General features: G+C 46.7%; 1 protein-coding gene across 2 annotated transcripts; it reads right to left on the bottom strand.

Annotated features, from left to right (window-relative positions):
* Positions 1–76: 76 nt before the first annotated feature.
* On the bottom strand, positions 77–11,924 carry phactr4b (phosphatase and actin regulator 4b). Of its 2 annotated transcripts, XM_084471263.1 has the most exons (14): positions 11,792–11,924; positions 10,811–10,981; positions 10,411–10,491; positions 9,266–9,862; positions 7,106–7,453; positions 5,923–6,054; positions 4,156–4,675; positions 3,721–4,061; positions 2,873–3,071; positions 2,616–2,671; positions 2,306–2,367; positions 2,005–2,142; positions 1,264–1,340; positions 77–1,089 (listed from the first exon to the last, which is right to left on the bottom strand). In XM_084471263.1, the coding sequence occupies exons 1-14, from the start codon at positions 11,868–11,870 to the stop codon at positions 1,074–1,076; spliced, it is 2,817 nt and encodes a 938-aa protein (XP_084327389.1). In that variant the 5' UTR covers positions 11,871–11,924; the 3' UTR covers positions 77–1,073. The 2 variants fall into 2 exon arrangements, with proteins under 2 accessions (XP_084327389.1, XP_084327390.1); XM_084471264.1 differs by lacking the exon at positions 5,923–6,054 and having other exon boundaries at positions 11,792–11,922.
* Positions 11,925–22,616: the final 10,692 nt, after the last annotated feature.

Consider the following 22,616-nt stretch of genomic DNA (forward strand, 5'->3'; position numbering starts at 1 on the left):
AGACGCAAAACAAAAGGCCTTTAATAACTTGGCTACAGAATGCATTGTTTTCATCTTTAAAGGGAAAGTACAAAAATTCATTGAAACAGAAAATTCTCAAAGAAAAGACAGACGAGCCAGGTCAAATGACACTGGACCCGCTATTGGCTCGTGCAGCGGTGCTTTGCAAAATGTAGTGATATAAAGCATCACTCTACAGTCCTTCTGACATAGAGGTTATGTTGGCACACAGTACAACTGCTATATGAAGTTGACCTTTCCTATTAACGACAATGAAGCTCAAAAAGCCATCTCACAGCACAACCATAAATACAGGCAAGCCAAATTAAAAAGTAGGCTCAAATAAAAGCTATCATTATTCATATGACCTATCATACAATATAAAATATCTTGTGCATTAAGGAATATTTTTGTAGTTATAGATCTTCAAATTTCATTCTAAGTTAATCTATACACAACGCAACGTATTCACAATGACATAAAATACACACAGTATCCCAGAGCATGTCTGACAATGCGAAAATGGCACATCCCAGTCTTCATCTTCCTCTCCACTCTCGCTGCAGCCCTTGGACTATTACTTATTATTACCACCTATACAATAACTGATGCCTTCATCGCTTATGTTAATAGTCACAGAGCGGGGACAAGGCAAGACAGAATGAGTTGGCATGAGTTAAGGTTGTGGCTACAACCCCGGATGCCCTAAAGAAGCCCACAGGAGAGAAGAGCGTCAGCCATCTCCACCATCAGGTCGACCGAGTCCTCCGCCTTGGCTCCGCGTCGTTGGCACGTGGTTCACCCAGGAGAAAAACGCCGGATCTCCTGGTCTCAGTCTCGCTGTCCGAGTTTTGTGAGAGCAAAGGAACTGAAAGTTTAATGGAGGGCAGGCGAGTATCCCTGATACTAGGCTTTTTCATCGGCTACAATCGCTTCATTTTTTTCTTCTATTCCGCTGATGTTCTGCACAGTACATTCAGAAACGTTGAGGGGTAGTCTGTGTGTGGAGCAGCTCCGTGGCAGACACTCTGCTAGGTGGTGGACTAAGTGCGTTGTCATCCCGGAAGAGGATGTTAAGGTCGATGGAACCTAGACGCCATCAAAAGGGAATGCAAATGAATGAAAAACACAACAGACTGACGATCGCAGTCCTCAGCACGATGAATTACAGCTGTGTATTATTTATAACACACACTTTTAAACACACACATACATACATAGTGCGGTTAAACAATGTTTATGAATGAAAGCCCGAACACAAACCTTGTGTAGATTCGACTCTCTTCGTGCACCTCCATCTCAGTGCTCTTGTAGTCGTTGAGCTCCTTGCGGATCGCAGCCTAGGTGATGGAGACGGACACATTTGAGTTGGACAGGGAAATCACATTGCACTGATTGAAATTGAAATCTAAATATCTCTATATCTACATCATAATTCAATATCTGCAGGTGGCACCCGCAGATAGTGGTCTTGGGGCCACCTAGAGGGTACTGCAGGTGGGCAGACAAGTCATTAAACAAAGTATTGTTTGTTCTCAAAAGAATGTTAATGTTATTTCTCTGATAAAATTAATCATTACTATAATATTTATGGTACAAATGGTACATATAAATAAACTCAGTATGGCTCTTTTTTCTCTGATTATTATGTTATAGTTGGGTTCTAAAGTACCATATTGTAGGTTGGCTGCTGGACACAAATCCTTGTGAGTTGCTGATGTGGACCTTTAGTGGAACAAGGTTGGGGACCATTGGTCTAGAGGCTATTAATCAGCTGAACCCGCCACTGTAAGATGGAGAAACAACCCAGCCCATCAAGGTGCCCCAACCTGCCCTTGTGAAATGCCTTATGCAGTTTCCACGACAACGAGTCCACCCCCAATGACGACACACATGTTGACGAGGATGTAGCCCCCGTCTGTCTTTTAAAGCTAATGTTTAGCTTAATGTCACGCGCCAGCAGGGTCACTGCGTTGGCTCCAGACAGGTGACGTGAAGATGTACCTTATCGGCGGGAGTCAGCTTGGTCCAAGGTTTCTCCGCTCTGCGGTCATAGTCATGGGCGTTGGTGACCTCCACATACTCATGGAAACGCAGGATTTTCCGGGCTTGTAGTTCTGCAACCGTTGGTCTTTGGCTGAGCTGTAACCATTAAATTGGAAAGAGTCTTTATTGCACCAGTTTCACAGCAGATAGCTTTAGTGTGTGTGTGTGTGTGTGTGTGTGTGTGTGTGTGTGTGTGTGTGTGTGTGTGTGTGTGTGTGTGTGTGTGTGTGTGTGTGTGTGTGTGTGTGTGTGTGCTTGCCTTTCTTGTCAGCCGTCGTTTGATCTCCCTGACCTCAGCCTGTCGGTCGGCCTGATTCTTAGCTGAAGAAAGAGAAGAGTAATTCTTAATTTAGATTAAACCTCTAAATTTAGTAGCAGTATCTGAATTACTGAACATTGAATTAAAAATATATATCTTGCTCTCCAGGGAGCGCTAGGGAATGAGCGGCAAACTGACAAGGCCCATTCATTATTTTGAATTTGAAAGAACAGAGAGAAAACAGAATAGTAAAGTACGATTTAGCTCAAAACAACAAAAGTAAAAAAGGAGAGAGGAAGCTGAGGCTCACGCTGAAGGATGTTCCTCTGCTCCAACTCCTCAGCGGTTGGTCTCTGGCTAAGTCGTCTGGAGAGAGCGAGAGCGAAAGCGAGAGAGAGAGCGATGGAAAGGAGAACAAACTATTTTTACACACTTTCATCATTTTGTCATTAAAACATGAAGTAGGACAACAATCTGAGAAGCCATCCCTGGAAGTCTACAGAAACTGCCCAGACGATGCCTGCTTCCTAGCGGGGCATTGCAGTACGGCGGTGGGTGTATGTTCACCTCGTGAGGGCCGAGCCGATCTGTGTTCGGATGGCCTCCCACTGCTCCCTGCTCTGCCAGGTGAGACCCTTCTGGCCCGGGGGCGGAGCCTCCGTGGACCCCCAGTCCGGGGTGAACCTCTCGCGCTCCGGGGCCGAGGGCCGGCTGTTCAGCTTCAGGGCCAGGGTGTCCTTCCTCTTCACCCTGCTGGCCAGCGCGCCTGGACACAAGGAAACACACAGGTAAGGTAAGGCTAGGTTAGGTCAGCCAGGTTCATTCTGCATGCCCGGACAACAAGCAAACACACAGGTTAGGTTAGGGTAGGTTAGGTCCATCAGGTTCATGCACAGAGATCACATTCAGAGAGATCAGGTTTGTAATACATTAAGTGTTTTATAGTGGTTGGCTGCACTGTTTGGAGACAGGGTGGAATCAAGTCATGCCTGAATTAAATTTTCCCATGAAATGCTCCCGGTTGAGGCAAAGTATACGTTTCCTTCATCTGATAAGGTTAAGACCATGTCTGCTCGTGGCAGTCTTGGAGAGAGATCAGTTTCACTATAAATCCAATTTATGTTCTTTATGTTCATTTTGACTTCAAGCAGACATTGTAGCAAATGGAAACTGTTTTGTGCTATCTGGTTTCATATTGTGTTTATGATAAATATGTAATATTCATATATTGGCATTTACTCTGACTTACTACCAGTAACAGCCAGTATAGTGTCAACAGGCTTCCGATACTTCCGATACAGAAACGGTTCTTCGAGCTGGGACACAGGGTACCACAGGGCAGCAGACAGCTGCCTCCCCTCTAACACATCCCTCTATTTGGGGAGCAACACTGATGCCAACTGACGGATACTCACTCATCGGGGGCTCATCCTCCTCATCCTCGTCTGAGTCTTCGTCTTTATAAAGCACGGGGCCGTCCGAGTCGCTGTTGTCCCCATGCTGGTCACGCCCTGGGTCCTCCTCCTCGTCCTCTTCGTCCTCCTCCTCCTCTTCTTCCCCGCTGCTGTGGTTCCCATCAGGAATCACGCAGATCCCTGGGGAAATCCCCGGGTCCCCGATCAGGCAGCGCCGGCTCCGCGGCTCCAGCTCGGGCTGGGGGATCTCCCCGTCATACTCCTCCTCTTCCTCGTCGTCGTCGTCGTCCTCCTCCTCCTCCTCCTCCTCCTCCTCCTCCTCGGAGTAGTCATCGTCGGCGCTAGAATGAGAAGGAAACAAATGAGTCTGCTGCGGCTGGCCAGGAGTGACCCACTAGGACAGAGTGACACAGAGAGGCCTACAAGCACACGTACAGTTTCAGCGGTTGGAGGCTGACGGGGAGCGGGCGGTTGCGGTCCGTCTGGTACTCCGGCGGGGTTTCAAAGAGCAACGAGTGGGCGCGCTGGGCGCTGTCCGGGTGGGGCTGGGCCGGGCCGGGGTTGGACAGCGCCCGCTGGATCATGATGTGCAGCGGGATGGGGGCAGGGCGCAGCGTCCGCTCGGCGGTGGGGCTGGGGGGGTCGAACAGCATGAGGGGCTGCGGTAGCGGGTGGGGGTAGGAGTGTTGGTGGTGGAGGTGGTGTGCGTGTATGTGCTGCCGGGGCGGAGAGGGGGGGATGTGGGAGGGCAGCGGAGGGGAGGGGGGCGGGGGAGGCAGCTGGAAGCCTACGGAGAAGCCCGAGCGGTCCTCCGGGGGGAGGAGGGAGAGACCCCCGGGGAGGGCGGGGGTCTCCTCCCCGGGGCGCTTGGACACCGGGGTGGTCCTCCTGGGGGGCATCGGTGGGGAGGGCTTGGCTACAGCCAGGCTGGTGGCCCCCGTGGTGTGGGTGAAGTCTGCCGGGGAACAGGAAAACACATATTAGTCCTACATTCACCACACAGCCCAGACATTAAAGGTCCCATGACATGCCACCATGGATAGATGAGCAACGTTTGCTACAGTCCACTGGATAGGCTGGTAGACTGATCTATCCAGCACACATCTAGGTGGACACGCCCACCTGTGATGTCATAACAGACAGATTTTCAAAACGGCTTGTAACGGCTAATCACACCACACCTGGTGGCATGTCATGTCTGCATGAGTCCTATTGCATCGTCTGCATCTTAAGGTCGCTACTTTGAGTCCACATCCCGTTCCACATGCAGTATATCTCAAGGCATACATGGAAGACGCAAACGCGCTTGTACACACATGAATAGATTTAAAAACTCAGGTCACATGTCTGAATCTGCATGAATGCTTTCATACACCTGATTCGGGTCACAAGACGAGGTTCCACATGGACGCATACATGATGAGGCTGATGTGTGCACAAGACAACTTAGGTGAGACAGAATAAGCACAGCCGGTTGGAGCTGCACAGCCCAGTGTTTAACCTGCAAAACCTTGCTTCTCGAAATGTTCAAATGGTTCCAGGGGAACTGAGAAGTGCAGCTCAAATGCAAACCTGGCAATTAAGTGCATGCATATTTCTATGATGGCTATAATTATGAGCCTCATCTAACCCTGCTTAGGACAGTAAAGGTGCATAATTGTTAAGTCAGAGCCCGGGTGGTGGTGGTGGTAGTTGGAGCATGCAATAGATGGATTAAATTGGATTCCAACTTCCTCTCCTAAATGCCCCTTATCTTGGAGGCCTTTCAATCCTCATTCTTCCTCCCATCTTTCCATTCCCCTTTGCGCACATGAAAGGAAATAAAACTTATAGTTTACCGGATGCAGTGCAACAACAGAAATCCTTATTCTCCTGTTAAAATGTCACTGAGACAGTGACACAAACAAGTCTCAGTCACTGATGCGCAGCGGCATCCAGAGTGAGCGCTGGCTCTGCACATGCAATCGCTCGGGAAGAAGCAAATCAAACCCGGGTAAAGAACGCATGGCGTTGTTGGATACTTAGGAAGAAGCGACTGCCACTGAACAAACAGAAAGTATCCAGGCCTTCAAGAGCGCTATGGTACGCGGACGTCCAAAGCAGAGCGTACACGATGAGAGGGAGCGGGCGGGGGGGGGGGGGGGGGGTTGCAGGTTCCAGACAGAGCGTGCAGCTCTGCATAGCACCCCCAGGTGAGGTTACCTGGACGCAGGCCTCCGGCCCGCCGGCACAGGTAGACCGGCAGGGACAGGTACACGTCGTACTGGCAGTCCTGCTTCCAGCAGGACCAGTAGAAGGGGAGTTGGGTGTTGTCTCCCCCCTGCAGGGTGGAGGCTAATGTGGGGGGGGGGGGGGGGAGACGGAGACAGAGCCCTTCAGCGAGTGTGTTTACGCTCTAGGAGTTGTGTGGGTGGTTGTTCTTCTAGGCTGTGGAGCATCTGGGTGGTGCTGGGAATGCGGAGGAGGTGGTGGTGGTGGTGGTGGAGGCGAGGTATATTTTACTTCCGCTCAGGTTTTTATCCCCTGTTCTTCTATTCTAGCATTTACTTCTCCAGCACGAGATAAAGGGGATTTGGTTAGATGCTATCATTAGACCAAGTCGCTAGGAAGAAGGGATAGACCACTGTATTACTGTACTGTGCTACTAATAAACTTCTTGCCATCTGACCTGCATTCTCCCATCCATGAGCCACTACTTGTATGCAACATAAAGGCTGTAGAATAATCAAGGAATATTTTACAATCAAAACACTCTCTCATAGAGTGAGTACCTATAATATCTCAATAGTGATTGAGCTAAAACCCAGAGAAGAAAGAAGACACTAATGTCATTCGCTCATATTTCAGTTGAGCTGTTGACCCCGGTGTACTTTCGGAACAGTTACCGCTATGTGAACACTTGAGACACAAAAGATGAATCACACCCACAGCAGTCTACTTTGCCAAGCACCCAACCTCGTCATATCAATAATCCAGAGGATAATTATAAAAGGAAAGAGCAAGCACACTTAATGTGTTAAAAGCTCTCCATCAGTCCGCTTGAACTGTTTGTACAGGTTTACAAAATAAGTAATACGCTTGGGAACAGCTGTCCAAAGTTCACAGATAACATCATTGGCAGGCCGGCTCTGTCTGTATGTGTACTATGTATTTGCACAGCACTCTGTGTTGATTCCCTGGAGAAACCGTGGTGTTATAATAGCTGATTCGTATTCACACGTAGTCATCTGTGTTCTGACTGCCCGTTTGGTGGCATCTTGTGCACGACGGCGTGTTGGTGGCATTGACGTGTACACATTGAATAAACCCCAACCGGCAGCAGGCTGAATGATTTATTATTATTATCTACCGTTCTGTGTAGCTGGCGTTCCTAAGGGTCACTCACCCAGCATGGTGGCGTTGCCTCTGTTGACGGGCTTGGGCGGGGGCGGCGGAGGCTGCTTGGCCGGGTGGGGGCCGGAGGACGGGACCAGGGAGGTGCAGGAGGGAGAGGTCGGCTGCGCATTGGGTCCCCGGGGGGAGGGCTTGGCCGGGGCGGACGAGGGAGAGAATGATGAGGAGGAGTACGGGGACACAGGGTGGGTGGAGGGGCCGCGAGGTGAGCCCTCCTGGACGGACTCCGGGGCGGAGGTGATCAGCCACTTGGGGGGCATCATGGAGTGCTTGGGGGGCAGTGGCTCCCGCAGGGTGTCCTGCAGCATTTCCAGCTCCGGGACAAAATGGCTCGCTGACTCTAGAGGAAACACAGCAACATGAGCAGACTTTAGATCCTGTAGTTGTCCCACAGTGGGTATGATGTCAGAGGGAATTTTACGCACTCAATGAACATTCTGAACATATTTCCTTTAGTAGTTTCCCTTTTTCTACCATATATACATTTCCTAAACACAGCATAGCAACTAGAAAGAGACAGTATAGACACTACACTATGCATAAAACATACCTAAAAAGGATATTTATAAAAAGGAAAAATAATACTGAATAATTATCCCCCTCTGATGCAGGCCTCTGAAGTAAAGCACGACATTGTCTGTTAAACAAACAATTTTTCTTAGACATTGTGCTACGAATGTTTTAATCTGTGGCTGGAGCAGCGAGTTCCTCTGATGCTTCACCAACCAAGCGCTCTGTTGCTTGCATTATCTGAAGATCCACTGTTAAGATAAACAGAAGAGAACCTCCTTCTACACACATCACCACCAATATTCACATCCCATACCATTCCTCAAAACTAACCCTTTAATAAACATGGAGAAAGAGAGAGGTACAGAGGGAGAGGGAGAGGGAGGGAGAGAGAAAAAAGGAGAGAGGGAGAGAGCGAAAAGATAAAAGGGCAAGGAGAGAAAAATCTGGGAATAAGTTGAATGTGAAAATGAATCTTTCATCAATAGTACGGACGGGTAGTAATATGGGGTACACTTAAAGCTTCATAAAACACCATTATCACCTAAATTAAACAGTTAAGAGAAATCAATTAGCTTCAGCACTTTGCCAATTATCAGGAAGCTTGACAGCGCTGGCGTTACGGGGCAGCGATCGGTACATGAATGGTGCCACCGTAATTAGAGACGTAGAGATGATGAGCTATTCCCTTCTGTTCCTGAATAAGAAGCGTAGCTGGAGCAGGGCTCCGGGGAGCAGGCAGAAGGCCTGTCTATATCTGGGAGAACGTCGTACCAGGAGGAACGTGGAGCAGGGAGGAAGTATGTAGGTGAGAGACTGAAAAGCCAGAGAAACTATCAGGCGTCACGTTTAAAAAAACAGGTCAGGTTACAAGACATGTAACATGTCGAAGCCAAGTCCGTAAAAAGGGACAAAAGGGGATCATTCGACACCATTCACTCATAAAATCTCAAATCCGGTTAGTAGTTAGTTCGTAGTTAATCGATTTTCATCTCAAAATACAGCATCTAAAGGCCTTGATTGTACACAGTAACACACCCCAAAACAGCAGTAAATAAAATTGATTGCTTCCTGCCCTTTTCTTTTCAACAACATGTATCAACATGGTGACTCCTTCAAGACATCCTCACATACAGTGAAGGACTGAAGAGATGTCAGAGTGCAGGAGGCTGTGATGTAACAACACTCAGAGCAACAGTTTGAGCAGCACCTGCCTGATACGAAGCCTCTCTAATGGAGCCAAGGTCACACATGGCTCGCAAGCACGCCAGACAGCTTGTGCTGCACTTCAGTTTGGGAGGAGCCAGTTAATGTAGGTCTTAAAAGGACCCTGCCACCAGAATCACTTAAACCCAGCGTCTCTCCTACACTTTTACATTCTGATGTGAAGTACCGTCACAAAACGTTAAAAACAGGACGATGGGTTTTCAGCTGTCTAAAAAAACCTTTGAGTCTTTGAGTGTTTAGAAAAGCGCTATAAAAAAAGATCTATTATTATTATTATTCTTATTATTATTCTTATTATTATAACCAATGGTCAGTGGTTTAGAGATCAATTGGATCCCAACCCCAATGTGTTTGCATGTTTTGTTCTTGTCATCTGCTTTGGCTCTGACAATGAGGAGCTTTACGTAATGCTCACCTCTGCGGGTCCTCCCCTCCTCGGCCGACGCGTGGCGAGGCAGCGTGGGCTTCCAGTCGGTCTCCGCTGGCCGACTCCTCCTGCAGTCTTCAGACGGAGCCTTCTGGAGGCCGGGCCTCTTCTGCCCGTCCTCCGGGCGGAGCCGGCCGCCCCGCCTCCCCGGCCCATCCTCGGGACGGGGCCGACCCCCGCGCCTTGCCTCCTCCCCCTGGCCCTGGGGGGGTCCCTGCCAGGCCATGTTCGCCTTCCACTCACCCTCGCCCTGGGGTCGCATTGTCCCTCCACCTCCTCCTCCACCCCCAATGCCGCCACCCCCTCCTCCTCCTCCTCTACGTCCGTTATCCTGTGGCCCCATGTGGCCCCTGGGTCCTGGACCCCCCCTGCGGTCTCCCTCCGTGGGGTAGCGCCCCCTGCAGTCGTCGGGCTGAGCGAGCCAGGCCGGGTTCATCCTGTAGTCCGCCTCCGAGGGGCCTTTCCCCTGGCTGCAGGGGCTCCTGAGGGGCCCGCTGACAACAGGACCGCCGCTGCTCATGGGCAGCGTGTGGCCGTTCTTCACGTAGGGCTTCCCCAGCTGCTCCGCCTCGATGGTCTCTACAGCTGAGTGGAAACACAGGAGACGACAAGCACAGTGGGTTACACAGAAGGTCCCCCACACATTACATGAGATATGGGTGCTAGTTTGTCAGTGATCAAGCCCTAATGAATCAATGAAAACAATTAAGTAACGTAGAGGTGGATTAGGGTTTGGTGTGCTGTAGTATGTACAGTTGACATGCTAATTAGACCCCTCCACAGGGGTCCACATGTCCACGGTAACAGGTTGAGCTTGAAGCCCTGAGGGCATCAGGCTGTTGTCTTGCTGGTCCTTTATTTTTTTTTTTTAAAAAGGAGCAGCTGTAATATAGCAGCAACAAATAGCCAGGATGGGAAGGAATGCTGCAGGGCACAACTCGCTCCACTTTGCGGCTGCTCCTGCTAACATCTCTTTATAGATTTTCTGGTGCAAATTAATCTTTAAAACCCACACAGAACATTGTGAAACTAAGTGCTCTCCTCTGTTTGGATGGGGAGTGCTGGAGAGGGTCCATGGTCTTGCAGAAGCGGGGGGGGGGGAGGGCGACAGAGACCAACAGGGGCCCTCCTACCGTTCTCCGGGGCCTCCTTCAGCAGTCCCTGCTCAATGAGCTCCTGCCGTGTCCGCCGCGTCGACATCTTCCTCTCCAGAACTGCCGACGACACACAGAGTTCACACCAGCACATTACACTCTCCGCCGCTCCTACTCATTGCAGGGCTGGAGAAGTCAATAATCTTGAATACAAAGCTGCGGGTTCACAGATTTTCCAACAGCCGGATGTTGTGTTTGTAACCTAAAGTATTGCATTTCAGCTGACCGGACACCGTTTTTCTTTGTATCATTAGGGCCAGGAAGTAGGAAAGCAAACTAAGGAATTTCAACAAAAGTTGAATGCAATGCATTGACTTATCCGGAGCTGTGGGTGTTTCACACGCATTCTCCAGAACACAATGAGGGGGCAGAAACAAACCTTCGGAAGTTTCCTGAAACTTGTCGCTGCTTTTCTTCTTCCTCCACTTCCAGGGTTTGAAGATCTTCCCGAGCGTGGAGAACTTGCCCTTGCGTTTGGGAAGTGAGGAGCCGTCCTCCACACCTCCCCCCTCCCCTCCCGGCGTGCTTTTCTGCTGCTCAACTTCATCCTCTGAAAAAACACAAACGATTTAAAATGAAGCCAGCCTTCTGTGCAGAGATATATAGAAGCAGGCATAACAGGAGAACAAAGCCCCCTCTGCATAAATGAGCCACCAACCACAACGCTCTCTGGGCTGAACTGAGCTAACCAAGCAGCCCTTCATCTGTTCTGCGGCTAGACAGCAGGACGGAGATGTAGAATAACTTTTATTTCTTCAGCTCGCTCAGGTGTTAGAATGCACTTTAGCGAGAGAAACAGAGACGGATGAGGCAGTATTCCAGACAGGTTCCATGGTTGCCCCTGGTTTCCATCAGTCCTTCACCCACTGACTGTTAACAGGTGACAAGCGATGGGGTGGGAGGGGTCTGACTCAATAGAAGGAAATGTGCATGTAAAAAGAAATACAGTATCAGACTGAAAGGTACCTCTGGGAACCTTCACAGGCTTGTCAGAAAGCCAACCCCCTCCTAAAGGGCACTTATCATGAGTCGCTGTCGATGCCTCCGCTCTGCTTTAAAGTGACACGCTGCCGTCACCGGGGCCTATTCTGGACCTGCTTATTGGCAGAACAAACTGACAGCTTGCTGAGTTCAGGACAGCTATCAGCACATTGAACCTGCTCTGCTAAGGAGGCCTTGGGCCGCTTTACTGAGCAGCCATAACATCCACATGCACGCACACATACACATACACACACACAATAACATCTATATGTTCTCATTCACTACTTTTTAACTTTTACACTGATGAGATCTACCAAACCAACTAAACAGCGCCCAGGGGCTGCAGAGTGTGTTCAAGCGGTTCACCCTCGGCTACCTGGACAAGGGGGTCTTGGCGTCCAGCTCCCATGGCGATGAGATCTGAGGCAGCATGCCATCAGGACAAGAGGAAGCATTCACCAACCCAAACAAACTCCTGATGAAATCAGTCCCACACCTGGCGGTTCTGCACGAGAAAGATCCAATATGGGGTCCGACCCTAAAGTCCATGTCCGAACCATACATGTCCACTGTCTACCAGCCGGAGAGAGACCTGCGCATTCGGACCAGGTACTGTCATATCCAGGGGAAACTTTGCTCAAGGGCCTGGTCCTCACCCAAGAGGCCCAGATTTCTAACACAGGAAGTGTAAGAAATGTTCTGTCAGAATGCTGGCGTCCACTCAGCTGAAGCGACAGAAGCAGGATAGCAGCTAGCTTCTGATAGTTGGCTAGCAGGAATACCCTGCCTGTACACCACTCAATCCAAACACTCTCACGCCAATATAGACGTTTCCTGATGGGTCCTCATTAGAGCAGCATAGGAAGCAGTATTCGTGCCCCTCGAGAGAAGGGCAGAACTACCCGGGAACAAAATATAAGAAATATCCGTCTCTGTTGTAAAATCCCGTTCAGAGGGATGTAGCTCCACCTGATAAACAACTTGTTCACCGATGATGAAGATCTGCACATTAGTAAGCTAACGGCGTCTGTAAAAGTAGTACAAGCAAAGTCCTAAGTGGATGTCCGGTCAGGCACTACAGCTGAGTGACTACAGAGGAGAAGGACGCAGTGGGAAAGAGCTGCAAAAGACAAAAAAGGGCCAGAGCTGGGAATAGAGAGGGGGGAGAGGGGAGGTCAGCCTGGAAACACAGGGAGGGAGGAAGCAGTGCTACACCCTGATCCTAACAGAGAGAACAATAACAGAAGCTCTTCCCCTCGCTATTGAAACATAACACAGAAATCACAAAAACAAGGTACAGCTCGTGGAGCTGAGTAGCATGCCATACAGACGGTGCCTCCAAGTAGATTCCATGTCCTGTGATATTGAAAGAAAATGCAAAAAAAGTAAATCATTCCTTGGAGAGAGCTCCAGACCTCTAAGTAATGGTGTCTGAACCGGGGCTTTTCCTAGATAACACTCAGGAAACGAGCCCAGTAGAGGGGAGATGGAGTCAGGCTCTCCCAACCTCTTAGGCCCCACCTTTTTTCTCTCTCTCTGGCTCTCTCCTTCCCTCCCTCCTTACCTCCCGCCCCCCTCTCTCTCTGTCTCTCTCTCTCCCCCTCTCCCCCATCTGACTCAGGGAGGTCAGGTGAATGTGTGGTAAAAAGGGACACTTGTTTTAAGGGCTTTAGCCCTCATCCAACTTACATAAGAGCACCAACGGGAGGGAGGGCTGGAGTAATACCGCCATCTCGGTTTGAAAGGCGGCACATTATGACATTTCATCGTTTAACTAGATGAAATTAAGTGGATTGACTCGGCTTCAAGCACTCTGGAATGCCTCTCGTTGACAAATACGTTGTTTGTGTTGTTTGTTCAGTGACAGGTAAAAGGAAAAGGAAAGTAAAAGGAAAAAAAATATCTTCCCCCGTGCTCTTTTGGCATGTCATGCACTTGAACGTAACCTTGTTTTTTCTCACAGCTAGGTACAGGCAGGTTCATGTGAAAGACAAAGTGCTTACTAATGATTGACAGCATGAGGACATCTGCAGTGAGGGTATGTGAGGATTGGTCAGTGGAGTCAATCTCGCAATTATCTTTAGAAGCGAATAGTAGCAGTGCTATATAGAAAAAACCTTTCAACCTGCATTTTAGAGCCTTTTCCTGGACAGATATGACTATGACGTAAGCTTCCTGCTTCTCCTTCATGACAGGGGGTGGTGAGGGGTTGAGGTTGGTAGGTGTCAGAACCCCTGCTCCCTAGACTCTACATGACTAGTCTTTGATGGACTGCAAGGGAGAACATTTCCCGTGTGTTAGGGGTGGTTGATAAGGCATGTTGTTATGACATTCATTGTATTGGCCCTTATATGGCTGGCAAGGAGTATACTGGAAATTAGTAGGTAGAAAACCAAGTATACAATCTGCAATCCTACAACTGCACCACTGGATTTTTTCACTGGCAATATTATGAAAATCTGGATTGCTTAAATGATAATCTTAATGTGCCTTGCATGTGTAAATCCACTTCAAAGATAAAGTGAAAAACACATGCAATGTGCTTTTGTTTATATCCACATAGCTTGGCTAGAATTACCTAGAGCTATCTAATGACCTCACCTCACTGAAATACCAAAATAAAACCTTTTTCCTTTGAAAGATTGCCATGCGTCTGACTGGTCAAGTGCTCCGCTCATGGATATTAAAACACATTCCTTGAGTTGACATGTAATGTGAAACACGGCATGAATAATGCCAAAATATTGCCACAGGGAGTTAGATCCAGAGATCTGATGTTGGGCTAAGGAGAATATAGAGGAGTAGGTCTGGTGGAGAGTTCTGCTGGGCCCGGGGATTTGTCCATCGACCCACAGCTGAGATGGACCTATGCTTCAGAAGGGACCAGACACCCGTTCACACCACATCTAAGCTGACGATTCCATCTGGGACATTGCCAAGAAGGGGCTGCACAATGTATAGTGAAATAACAAACTCAAAGAGGGGGGGATTAAACATCTACAGAGATACAAAACGTTACAGAAGCCATACAACCTAGAACTAACTAACTAACCAATGACTAACTAACCAATCTTTTGACTGAGCAGACATGAGGGACAGTGCCAAATCTCTCCCCCCACACACACACAAACACCCACACAAACACCCACACCCACACACAAAGCTGATGTTCAGCCACTTGACGCTGACAACTTAACATTCTCAGATTCTACACTGGTGATTGCACAACCTACAGCCGCCACTTCTCTTAACCCTCAGCCCCTACAAACACTATGAACAACATTTTAGGTCAATATATTCAGTGCTGTTGTTGATCGTACAGAGTATACGTTTTGTTTCTTTGAGCAGCAGAGACTGCTGAGACTCACCGCCCTGCTGTTGCTGGTCATGATCTGGCGTCTGCAGACGAAGGCTCTGTCCCATGATCCAGCCCCCTAGGGGCCTCTCCCTGTGCTCTACCCAGGAATGTGCACACTAAGCTGGGCAGGAGGCCTCACCTGCTCTCCTCCTGCTCCACAACGTCCGCCCGTCTTCCCCCTTAGCACTGGTCCTCCTCCCCCTCCTGGTTGTGAATGTTTGGTTCACTTTTCCTCTCCTCCAGGTCTTCAGTTCAGACCTAGCCCTCTCCCCGCCTCTTTTAATCTCCTTAAGACCTTCCCTCCCTACAGGAGCCTCACTCCCTCTCTCTCCTGACCCTCCCTCCTTGGCTTCCAATGCAGGTCAGCATTCACTGTAGATGCCTACCATTCCTGGGGTGAAGACTGCTTATGTTTTTAATTTGCTATGGATAGTCTGCTGTGTGTGTGTGTGTGTGTGTGTGTGTGTGCATGTGCATCTATAAACTGTTAGGGTAATGTGTTTATGTTGGTGAACGCACGTATGCATCCCTGTTGTTCTAGCATTAGATTATATGCATGTGTATGCCGGTGTTGTGCTTGTGTGTGCGTGGGCGCGTGTGTGTATGTATATTCTTGTGAGGGAGAAACAAAGAGGAGACTGTAGCCCCTGCATATATTGTTCAATGTCAACGCTCAGATTCAGGTCAAGAGTTAAACATGGACGCTCTGCCGTAGAGAACCATAACAGGCGTTCCACTAAATATTTGCATGATTCACTAGCTTGAGAACCTCCACAGCGCCAGCATGGCCATGAAACAAAACAGGCAATTAGATGGCATAAAAAGAAAGAGAGTTCCAATAAAAGTCTCCTGGAATAGTAATTGAATTAAGTGGCAACTTAGGACTTCATTAGCTGTGTTGGACAGAAGAGCGACCCACTGTAGAGGACAGGAGAGGTCCATCTCTTGCTGGGCTTCCATTAGTGGGAGACGGCGATGAGATAAGGGCCACTGCTCTACTCCAGGAGAGGCATGTGCAGCATCTGGTGGATGTTAGATGCTTCTGATGGACAGCTAACCATTACAAGAAGGTCACAAAACTCGTTAAAGTGAGAATGACTGACGCTGGCCCAGCCAATCGAATGCAGAAGGTGGCCCACAAAAGCATCTCTCCCTTCCTCAGCCAATAGCCCACTAATAGCAGGCTAGGCTGGCGTTTGAAGCCACACTGGGGATTTACCACGCCACACACTACACTAAATACCTGAGGCTTCAACGTATTTAGAAATCTCTGAATCGACTCCTCTTCGGAGACCCTGAGCGCATTAGGTTAGAACAGGCGGATGCTTTCAGAGATTTATGCTGCGATGACGACGTCTTTCAAGCTGGACCTCAGTTGGAGAAGGCGCTCCCTTTCCCTCTCCCTGTGCCCCAGATAGAGCCTCCACACCAGGCTGCCGTTCAGAGGGAGCTGGGCCAACCCACACGAGCCCAGAACCTGTTGGCCTGACCTGGATAACAGACTGGGCCTGGCTGCTTCATCACGCAGGAAAGGCTGAGTGAGACAAACAGGCAGCCATACCAAACATGCAAACAACACCCACACGCAACGTTTAATATAGCTGATGCTAAAGGAGGACATGTTGTCAGAAATGTGGATTCAAATCCAGCTTTATAGTTTCATTAAAACACACACTCACACACACACTGGTTAGCCTGGTTCCGTAACCAGCCTTCAAAGCCCAGTGGGTCGCTGCGTTTATATCCGAGTGGCCCATAAAATGCTCAGGGTTAGGCTGGCTCTTATAAACATGTCATGGTTCAGTGCACTTCACAAAAAAAACATTAAGAGAGACTAACAACTCACCACGACTTTCCATTACAGAGTTCGAAGCACGCCAATCGACGGGTCCTGTAAGATAGAAACACAACATGTGATCAGCCTGGAGTTGAAAACTGTGTAAAGGAAGTTGTATGTGTTTTTTTCTAATTCGATAAATGCTTGATATAAACACACACACACACACAGACACACACACACAGAATATTCAAGCATTATCTCAAATATATTCCCAGTAACAACCTCAAAAGTGTTTGTATTTACAAAGAATGGCACAACATTTGTGGGGAGGTTTAAGGCTAACACCATAAAACACCATCTCTAGATCTATTTCCATTTCCGAGCCTGTAATCATGTAATAGTCTGAATCTGTATTAAAGGTGGAGACGTACACTGTAGAAAGTCATTGGAGTGGGGGTGGCAGAGGAGGTCCTGAGCAGCAGTTGATGGGCAGTCTCAGGGCTCCACCAGTCTATGGAGATCAGCTACACCCATCTTAACCCCGCTGCTGGCGACACATAAATGCACATGTACAGCATGCCAGCAGTTAGTGGTGCGACTCGTGCGAGGCTCTTATAGCAAGCTTTGCTCCATCGATTTAACATTCATGAGAAGCAATGGACTCAAACGCAGACCTGTAAACTACCAGAAACACCATTAAATATTAACACCAGCGGGTCTGAGTTCAGGGACTTGATTCCAAGTAACAAGAGAATGCTCATTATTTACATAATGAACTGACTTTCAGAGCAAATGAGAAAAAGTGTAAAGGTGTTTTTAAAGAACAGTGTTCAAAGGTTCAAAAGGTACGATCTATATCACAGCCACAGTTATTTTCAGAAGATCCGGTGAAGGACATAAACGCAAACACTTTGAACGTGATTAAAAGAAGGAGATCTGCTGTAACTTGGTATATTTTTAAATATACAATGAAACACAGGCAAAATTAAAGTGTAGTAATGTGTCAAGAGAGAAACGGAGACAGAGAGAATGAGTTGAATTGAAAGAATTCTTATTTAAATCATTGCACCCCAGTGCCCCCTGGCTCCAACATGGCTAGATGCACGGCATATTATTAAAGCTAGCGTAGGCAATTTGGCGGAACCAGCCAGAGTAAGCTAGATTTTGAAAGTAACTAACCGACAAAATACATGAGTAGCATGCTAGCTTTAGCCACAAGGCCAGGTCTGCCTGGCCTTGTGCTAATGGCCTGCGACGGCAACTGTTACCATTTATTTTGTTTGACCCCAGGCAGAGTGAAGACCCCGGACAGAATGGAAGAGTGAAGACCCGGGGCCGAGTGAAGACCCTGGGCAGAGTGGAAGAGTGAAGACCCCGGACAGAGTGAAGACGCAAAGCCAGACAAGGAGTGGCCGTCCAGCTGCTCTTGGTCAGAAAGTAATCCAAGAGTCTGGAGTCTGAGACCTGGGTCCTTTGTCAGCCTTATTAGCACATACATATTATGTTGGAAGGCGTTAACCAAGGTTTGTTTAATTTGTAATACTAAACAGTTTGGCCCTTTTCCTTCAGCAATGACATTGATCCATCTTTACTGATGATTTCGGAAAGGGAACTTATTGCAGCTTACCAATCTGTGGCAATGTGGAAGGACAAAACGCGTACTGTATATATATTAAAAAAATGAAAAACACTATTTCTAGGAGTAATAATTCATTAAACTTGTTATATACAAAAAGTATAATTGAAACATTCTTAAACAGTGTTATGATATTTGCTAGGCAAACGTCAAGCAGATTAGGTATTGTTAATTGATCAAGACTGTATGACTAAATATGAGTTACTAAAGTGAGTGCCATATAGGAATGACTTACCTCTGTTTCGTGAAGTGTAGAACACAAATGTTCAAATAAATCTGTAGAGATATTATTAACATGCGTCCACAGTTCTGTGCATGTCATCAACAAAGCACATGACCTTTTTTCTATTGTAATGCCCATCCACTAGGTTCCTCATGAACACCTGTTTACAAGCAGGACCACAGAGAACTTGGCTAAAAGGAGAAGCTAGGCTTTACCACATACATCATAACACGGACCATAGTATATTCTATATTCTTTTTATTTTGGGACTAGTAGGCTATTAATTGTTTAATAATTATTATGTTAGAAATGTTGAGCCATCTATTTGTCTAGATAAACCATGCCTCTTTAATTAAATTTTAATGGCACCAATATATATTTTTGATAAACTAAATCTTAAATGTACCAGTAAGGTTTTTTTTTTTTTTTAAATGGTGTATAAAAGGTACACTTATAGTTTATGACCAGGCTCAGTGATTGCAACAAAGACGTGAGTCCACACATGATTAAAGGGAAGACAAATATTTATTTGTAATTATATGTAATATGTAGGTCTTCGTTCACCCTATATAGTTTATTTCACAATCTTGACTGGCTTGCTGTACATTATCCCACTTATCATATGGCTACTTAGAAATCAATAATTAGACACAAAATATATAAAAAATATATTTTATTGATACTGCAAAATAAAGTTGTCAAGATTCTTTGAAACTGACCTCTATGATCAGAATTGCATCTAAATCAATCAGTCTGTTAGTCATCACAGCGGTTTGCTATTCAGAACTGTAGAATACTGTACAGACCATGGAAAAATGTGAATTGAGATGTTAAATCACGTCATGTTAAATAATATAGCAGGTAATCTGTATGATCAGTAGTGAGTGTATGGATGGATGAGTGAAACAGGACCTGAATCAGGGACAGAGGCAAATACCACCAACTCAGGCTGTTCCAATAGTTCTGCACCAGCCACAAACCATTCCATGTTCTGAAGCCAATTCTGAAAAAACTCAAAGCACTGAGCACGGCGCAGGCAAAACTAACCATACTGAATATCGTGCAGGCAAAACAAATTGTTCTGAACATGAAAAAAGCTAGTCTAACAGAATCCCACAGAGGTAAAGATTAAAAGACTCCTAGAAATCAGAACACAATGCAATCAAAGCCAGTGGTTTTGACTTGTCGATAACATAACCAAGGCTTCTTAACCCTTGGTAAAACCCTTGGTGAAGAACCAAAGCTAAGGGGTTCTAAAACTGGCAAAACCAAGGCTTCCACAAGTGGCAGCAGCAAAACCCAGGCATCTCAAACCACCAAATAAAGGCCTTCCATAACCAGCAAATCAAAAGGTTCAGGGCAGGGCAAATTCAAGGTCTCTGAATCAGGGGCTGCCAAGCAAATGGATCTGAATCAGGGACCGCATAATCCAAACGGTACAAATCCAATCATGGCAAACACAAGAGGTTTTTTTTCAACTCTTTTGTTGGTCAAAACTCATAATAGCGACATAATATAATTTTCAAAATAAGCAGCCATCGCCAAATCGTATGTAAATAACAACTCTATAGCATAACAAAAACAACCTACCTCAATAAGGAGCAGATTTCACATTGATCCAGAAAAAGTAATTTCACCCTTCTTAACCCTATTCCAACTAATAAAACGACCTATGGCCAACATATGAAACTAACTAACTAACTAACTAACTAACTAACTCACTTTTACCAATTTAACCAAACAAAGCCAACCTAACCGTTTGGATGAAACATTCACACTTGGTGAAAAACAAAAAAAACTTTTAAAGGAGCCCCAACTGAGTTCTGACAAGGCTCAAGAGGCTCAAGAGTGATCGCAACAGTCAAAACATGATCAAAGGAAGGAAAGATATCAAAAAATAATAAGAAGAATAAGAATATAAGAAGAACAATTATCTGTATGATCAATGGAGAGTGCAGTGTATAGATGAGTGGAATGTGTTAATACGTGTAATACATGTGGGATAGTATATAACACAAAACGCAAAAGGCACAACCACAAATATAACATACAAAACCAAAAGGCCCAAAGCCAAACCAAAATGAGCTAAAACCAGACACCATAGTGTGGGAAGAGAGCGAGTGGCTGATTTGGTACACCTTAAGAAGCCTGCAGGACCATCCGGCACAGGTGGCCACCAAAAATATGCAAAGGTAGATAGGGCTGGAAGGGGAAAATTGGAGAAGATGAGGATGGCGACACAAAGCAAGCCACAGGGCCTACGGAAGTAACCTGTGGTGTGGAAAAGTTGAAAATGATTCAGCTTTTTGGGTTATAGCGCTTGGCTTCACCCGATAACAAGGAGATTGCTCTGTCCATTTGAAATCCCAGTTAAAAGGTACAACAAGGAATAAACATCAAGAATGCAAACAGGTTGCTGAAAAGGTTGGTGTGTGTGTATGGTAAATAGCTAGCAGTCTGGTAACTTGTTTTATGTGGCTAGAATAACGATCGGTTTCTAAACTTGTGAGTAGCGCATTACATAGCAGTGTTTCAAATAATGCAGGGAATAAGCGCAGCGTGGTGTGCTTGTGCAGACAGTGGAAATAATTGAAACTGTCGCTATTATTATTTATATATAACCAATGCACAGCACTGCAAACCGTTCCCATGGAGCAACAGTCTTAACTCGCCAGGGATTGTTCATTTTCAGTCATAATCAATCAACTAGGCAGAAAATACAACAAATACCTTGAAGCGGACTGACATGAAGGACATTTAAATGACATGGCTCTGGAGCGACTAAAACAGCACTACCAAGCAATGAGCTTTCTTGTGCGACTGCACCAATAAACACGAGAACCAGCAGAAAGAGAGAGGGGGTCGTCACGAATTAGATATGCCGTCCTGCTGCATGTACCAAAAGCAGATCATCGATGCTTGGAGGACATAGCGCCATACAGTATAGGACACTATCTTCTTCAAATTCGCTCTCAACACGACAACCATAGAAGTCATCAGAGTTTCCATTGTCATGTATCGACCTATGCCTTAGAGTGCCTCTAGCTTTGGAAGTGTATCATGATGTTCAAGGCCTGGCTTGTGTTGGGCTAAAAACATTCAGAGGAAAACAGGAAGCACTGAGGGCGGGGGGGGGGGGGGGGGGGAGGGGGGCTATCAAAGCACTATCAAAGATATTTTGTGGTTTTGTCAAAGAGCCAAATATTCCTGTAAGGTGTGGGTCCGTGGCTGGGGATGTTGGTGGTATTGCTGTTTTTTTTATAAACTCCTACCCAAGGCCACAGCCTAGTTTGAATGACTCAGATGAGATGAAGAGGATCTCTCTACACTTTACTATAACATCTCTAGCACAGACGGAGATATTGAGAAATAGTCAAAATAATAAGCAAATCTTTACCTGTTTTGGCCGCTGCCTTGTATGTTGCATGTTGCATGCAACGTCAAATACGTCAACTCAAATGTTGTTTCTGTTAGTTTACCTCCTCAGTATGATGCCCATGCACCGACATATTGATGGCCTAGTTCCTCTTTCAAGTGGTTAAATCTCTTCAAACCTTCCCAAACCAAAAGAAAGGAGCAATTGCAAAAGAAAATACTTCTTACATAATTAAAGGGTTTGTCAAAGTTTTTCTCCACATTGTAACAGTTATAGGACTTCTGGCCCTGCAAACCATTACCCGTTATTTTATCAGCAACACTATGATCCCATCTCTTCGCTCTTTCAGCGCTTCGTATTATGTCAAAGTTGCCAAACTTTGACATGGACTTCAGGCAATACAAAGCTACTGTATTGCCTGAAGTATACTGAAATCAATAAGTCTTTGCAAATGTGATGCTTGTGTTCTCTCTCCTCTCTTTGGCTCTGATAGGTCTCACACCACTTTCGCTGAGAACAGTCAGTTCTCGCTGGGGAGAGTCAGCGAGTACCAATCGGGTAGGGAAACTGAGCACTTCGAGCCAGATAGCAGAATTCTGACCGTATAATCTACTGTGAGATGCACACCCTTGAATGCCGCACTTTACCAGCGATGATTCAATTACAAAAAGAGCGGAAACGAGAGCAGCTGGCTTGGCGGTGGCATCTTTAAATAGCAGCTCAACTTACACTGGAGGACTTGCTTTTGGGCACAAACAGCTCAGTTGAGACAAATCATTATAAACACTCGCAATCCTGCAAATACTGATCACCTCCACAAAACATAGA

Source organism: Micromesistius poutassou, assembly GCF_964030765.1.
Source record: "Micromesistius poutassou genome assembly, chromosome: 8".
NCBI classification, from domain to species: domain Eukaryota; kingdom Metazoa; phylum Chordata; class Actinopteri; order Gadiformes; family Gadidae; genus Micromesistius; species Micromesistius poutassou.

Coding starts and splice junctions, on each gene's coding strand:
- phactr4b (XM_084471263.1), bottom strand. CDS start 11,870: ATGCTTCCTCTTGTCCTGATGGCATGCTGCCTCAGATCTCATCGCCAT. Junction 9,863..10,410: donor GAAGGAGGCCCCGGAGAACG/GTAGGAGGGCCC, acceptor GTTTCCACTCAG/CTGTAGAGACCATCGAGGCG. Junction 3,072..3,720: donor GGAGGATGAGCCCCCGATGA/GTGAGTATCCGT, acceptor CCTTGTGTCCAG/GCGCGCTGGCCAGCAGGGTG.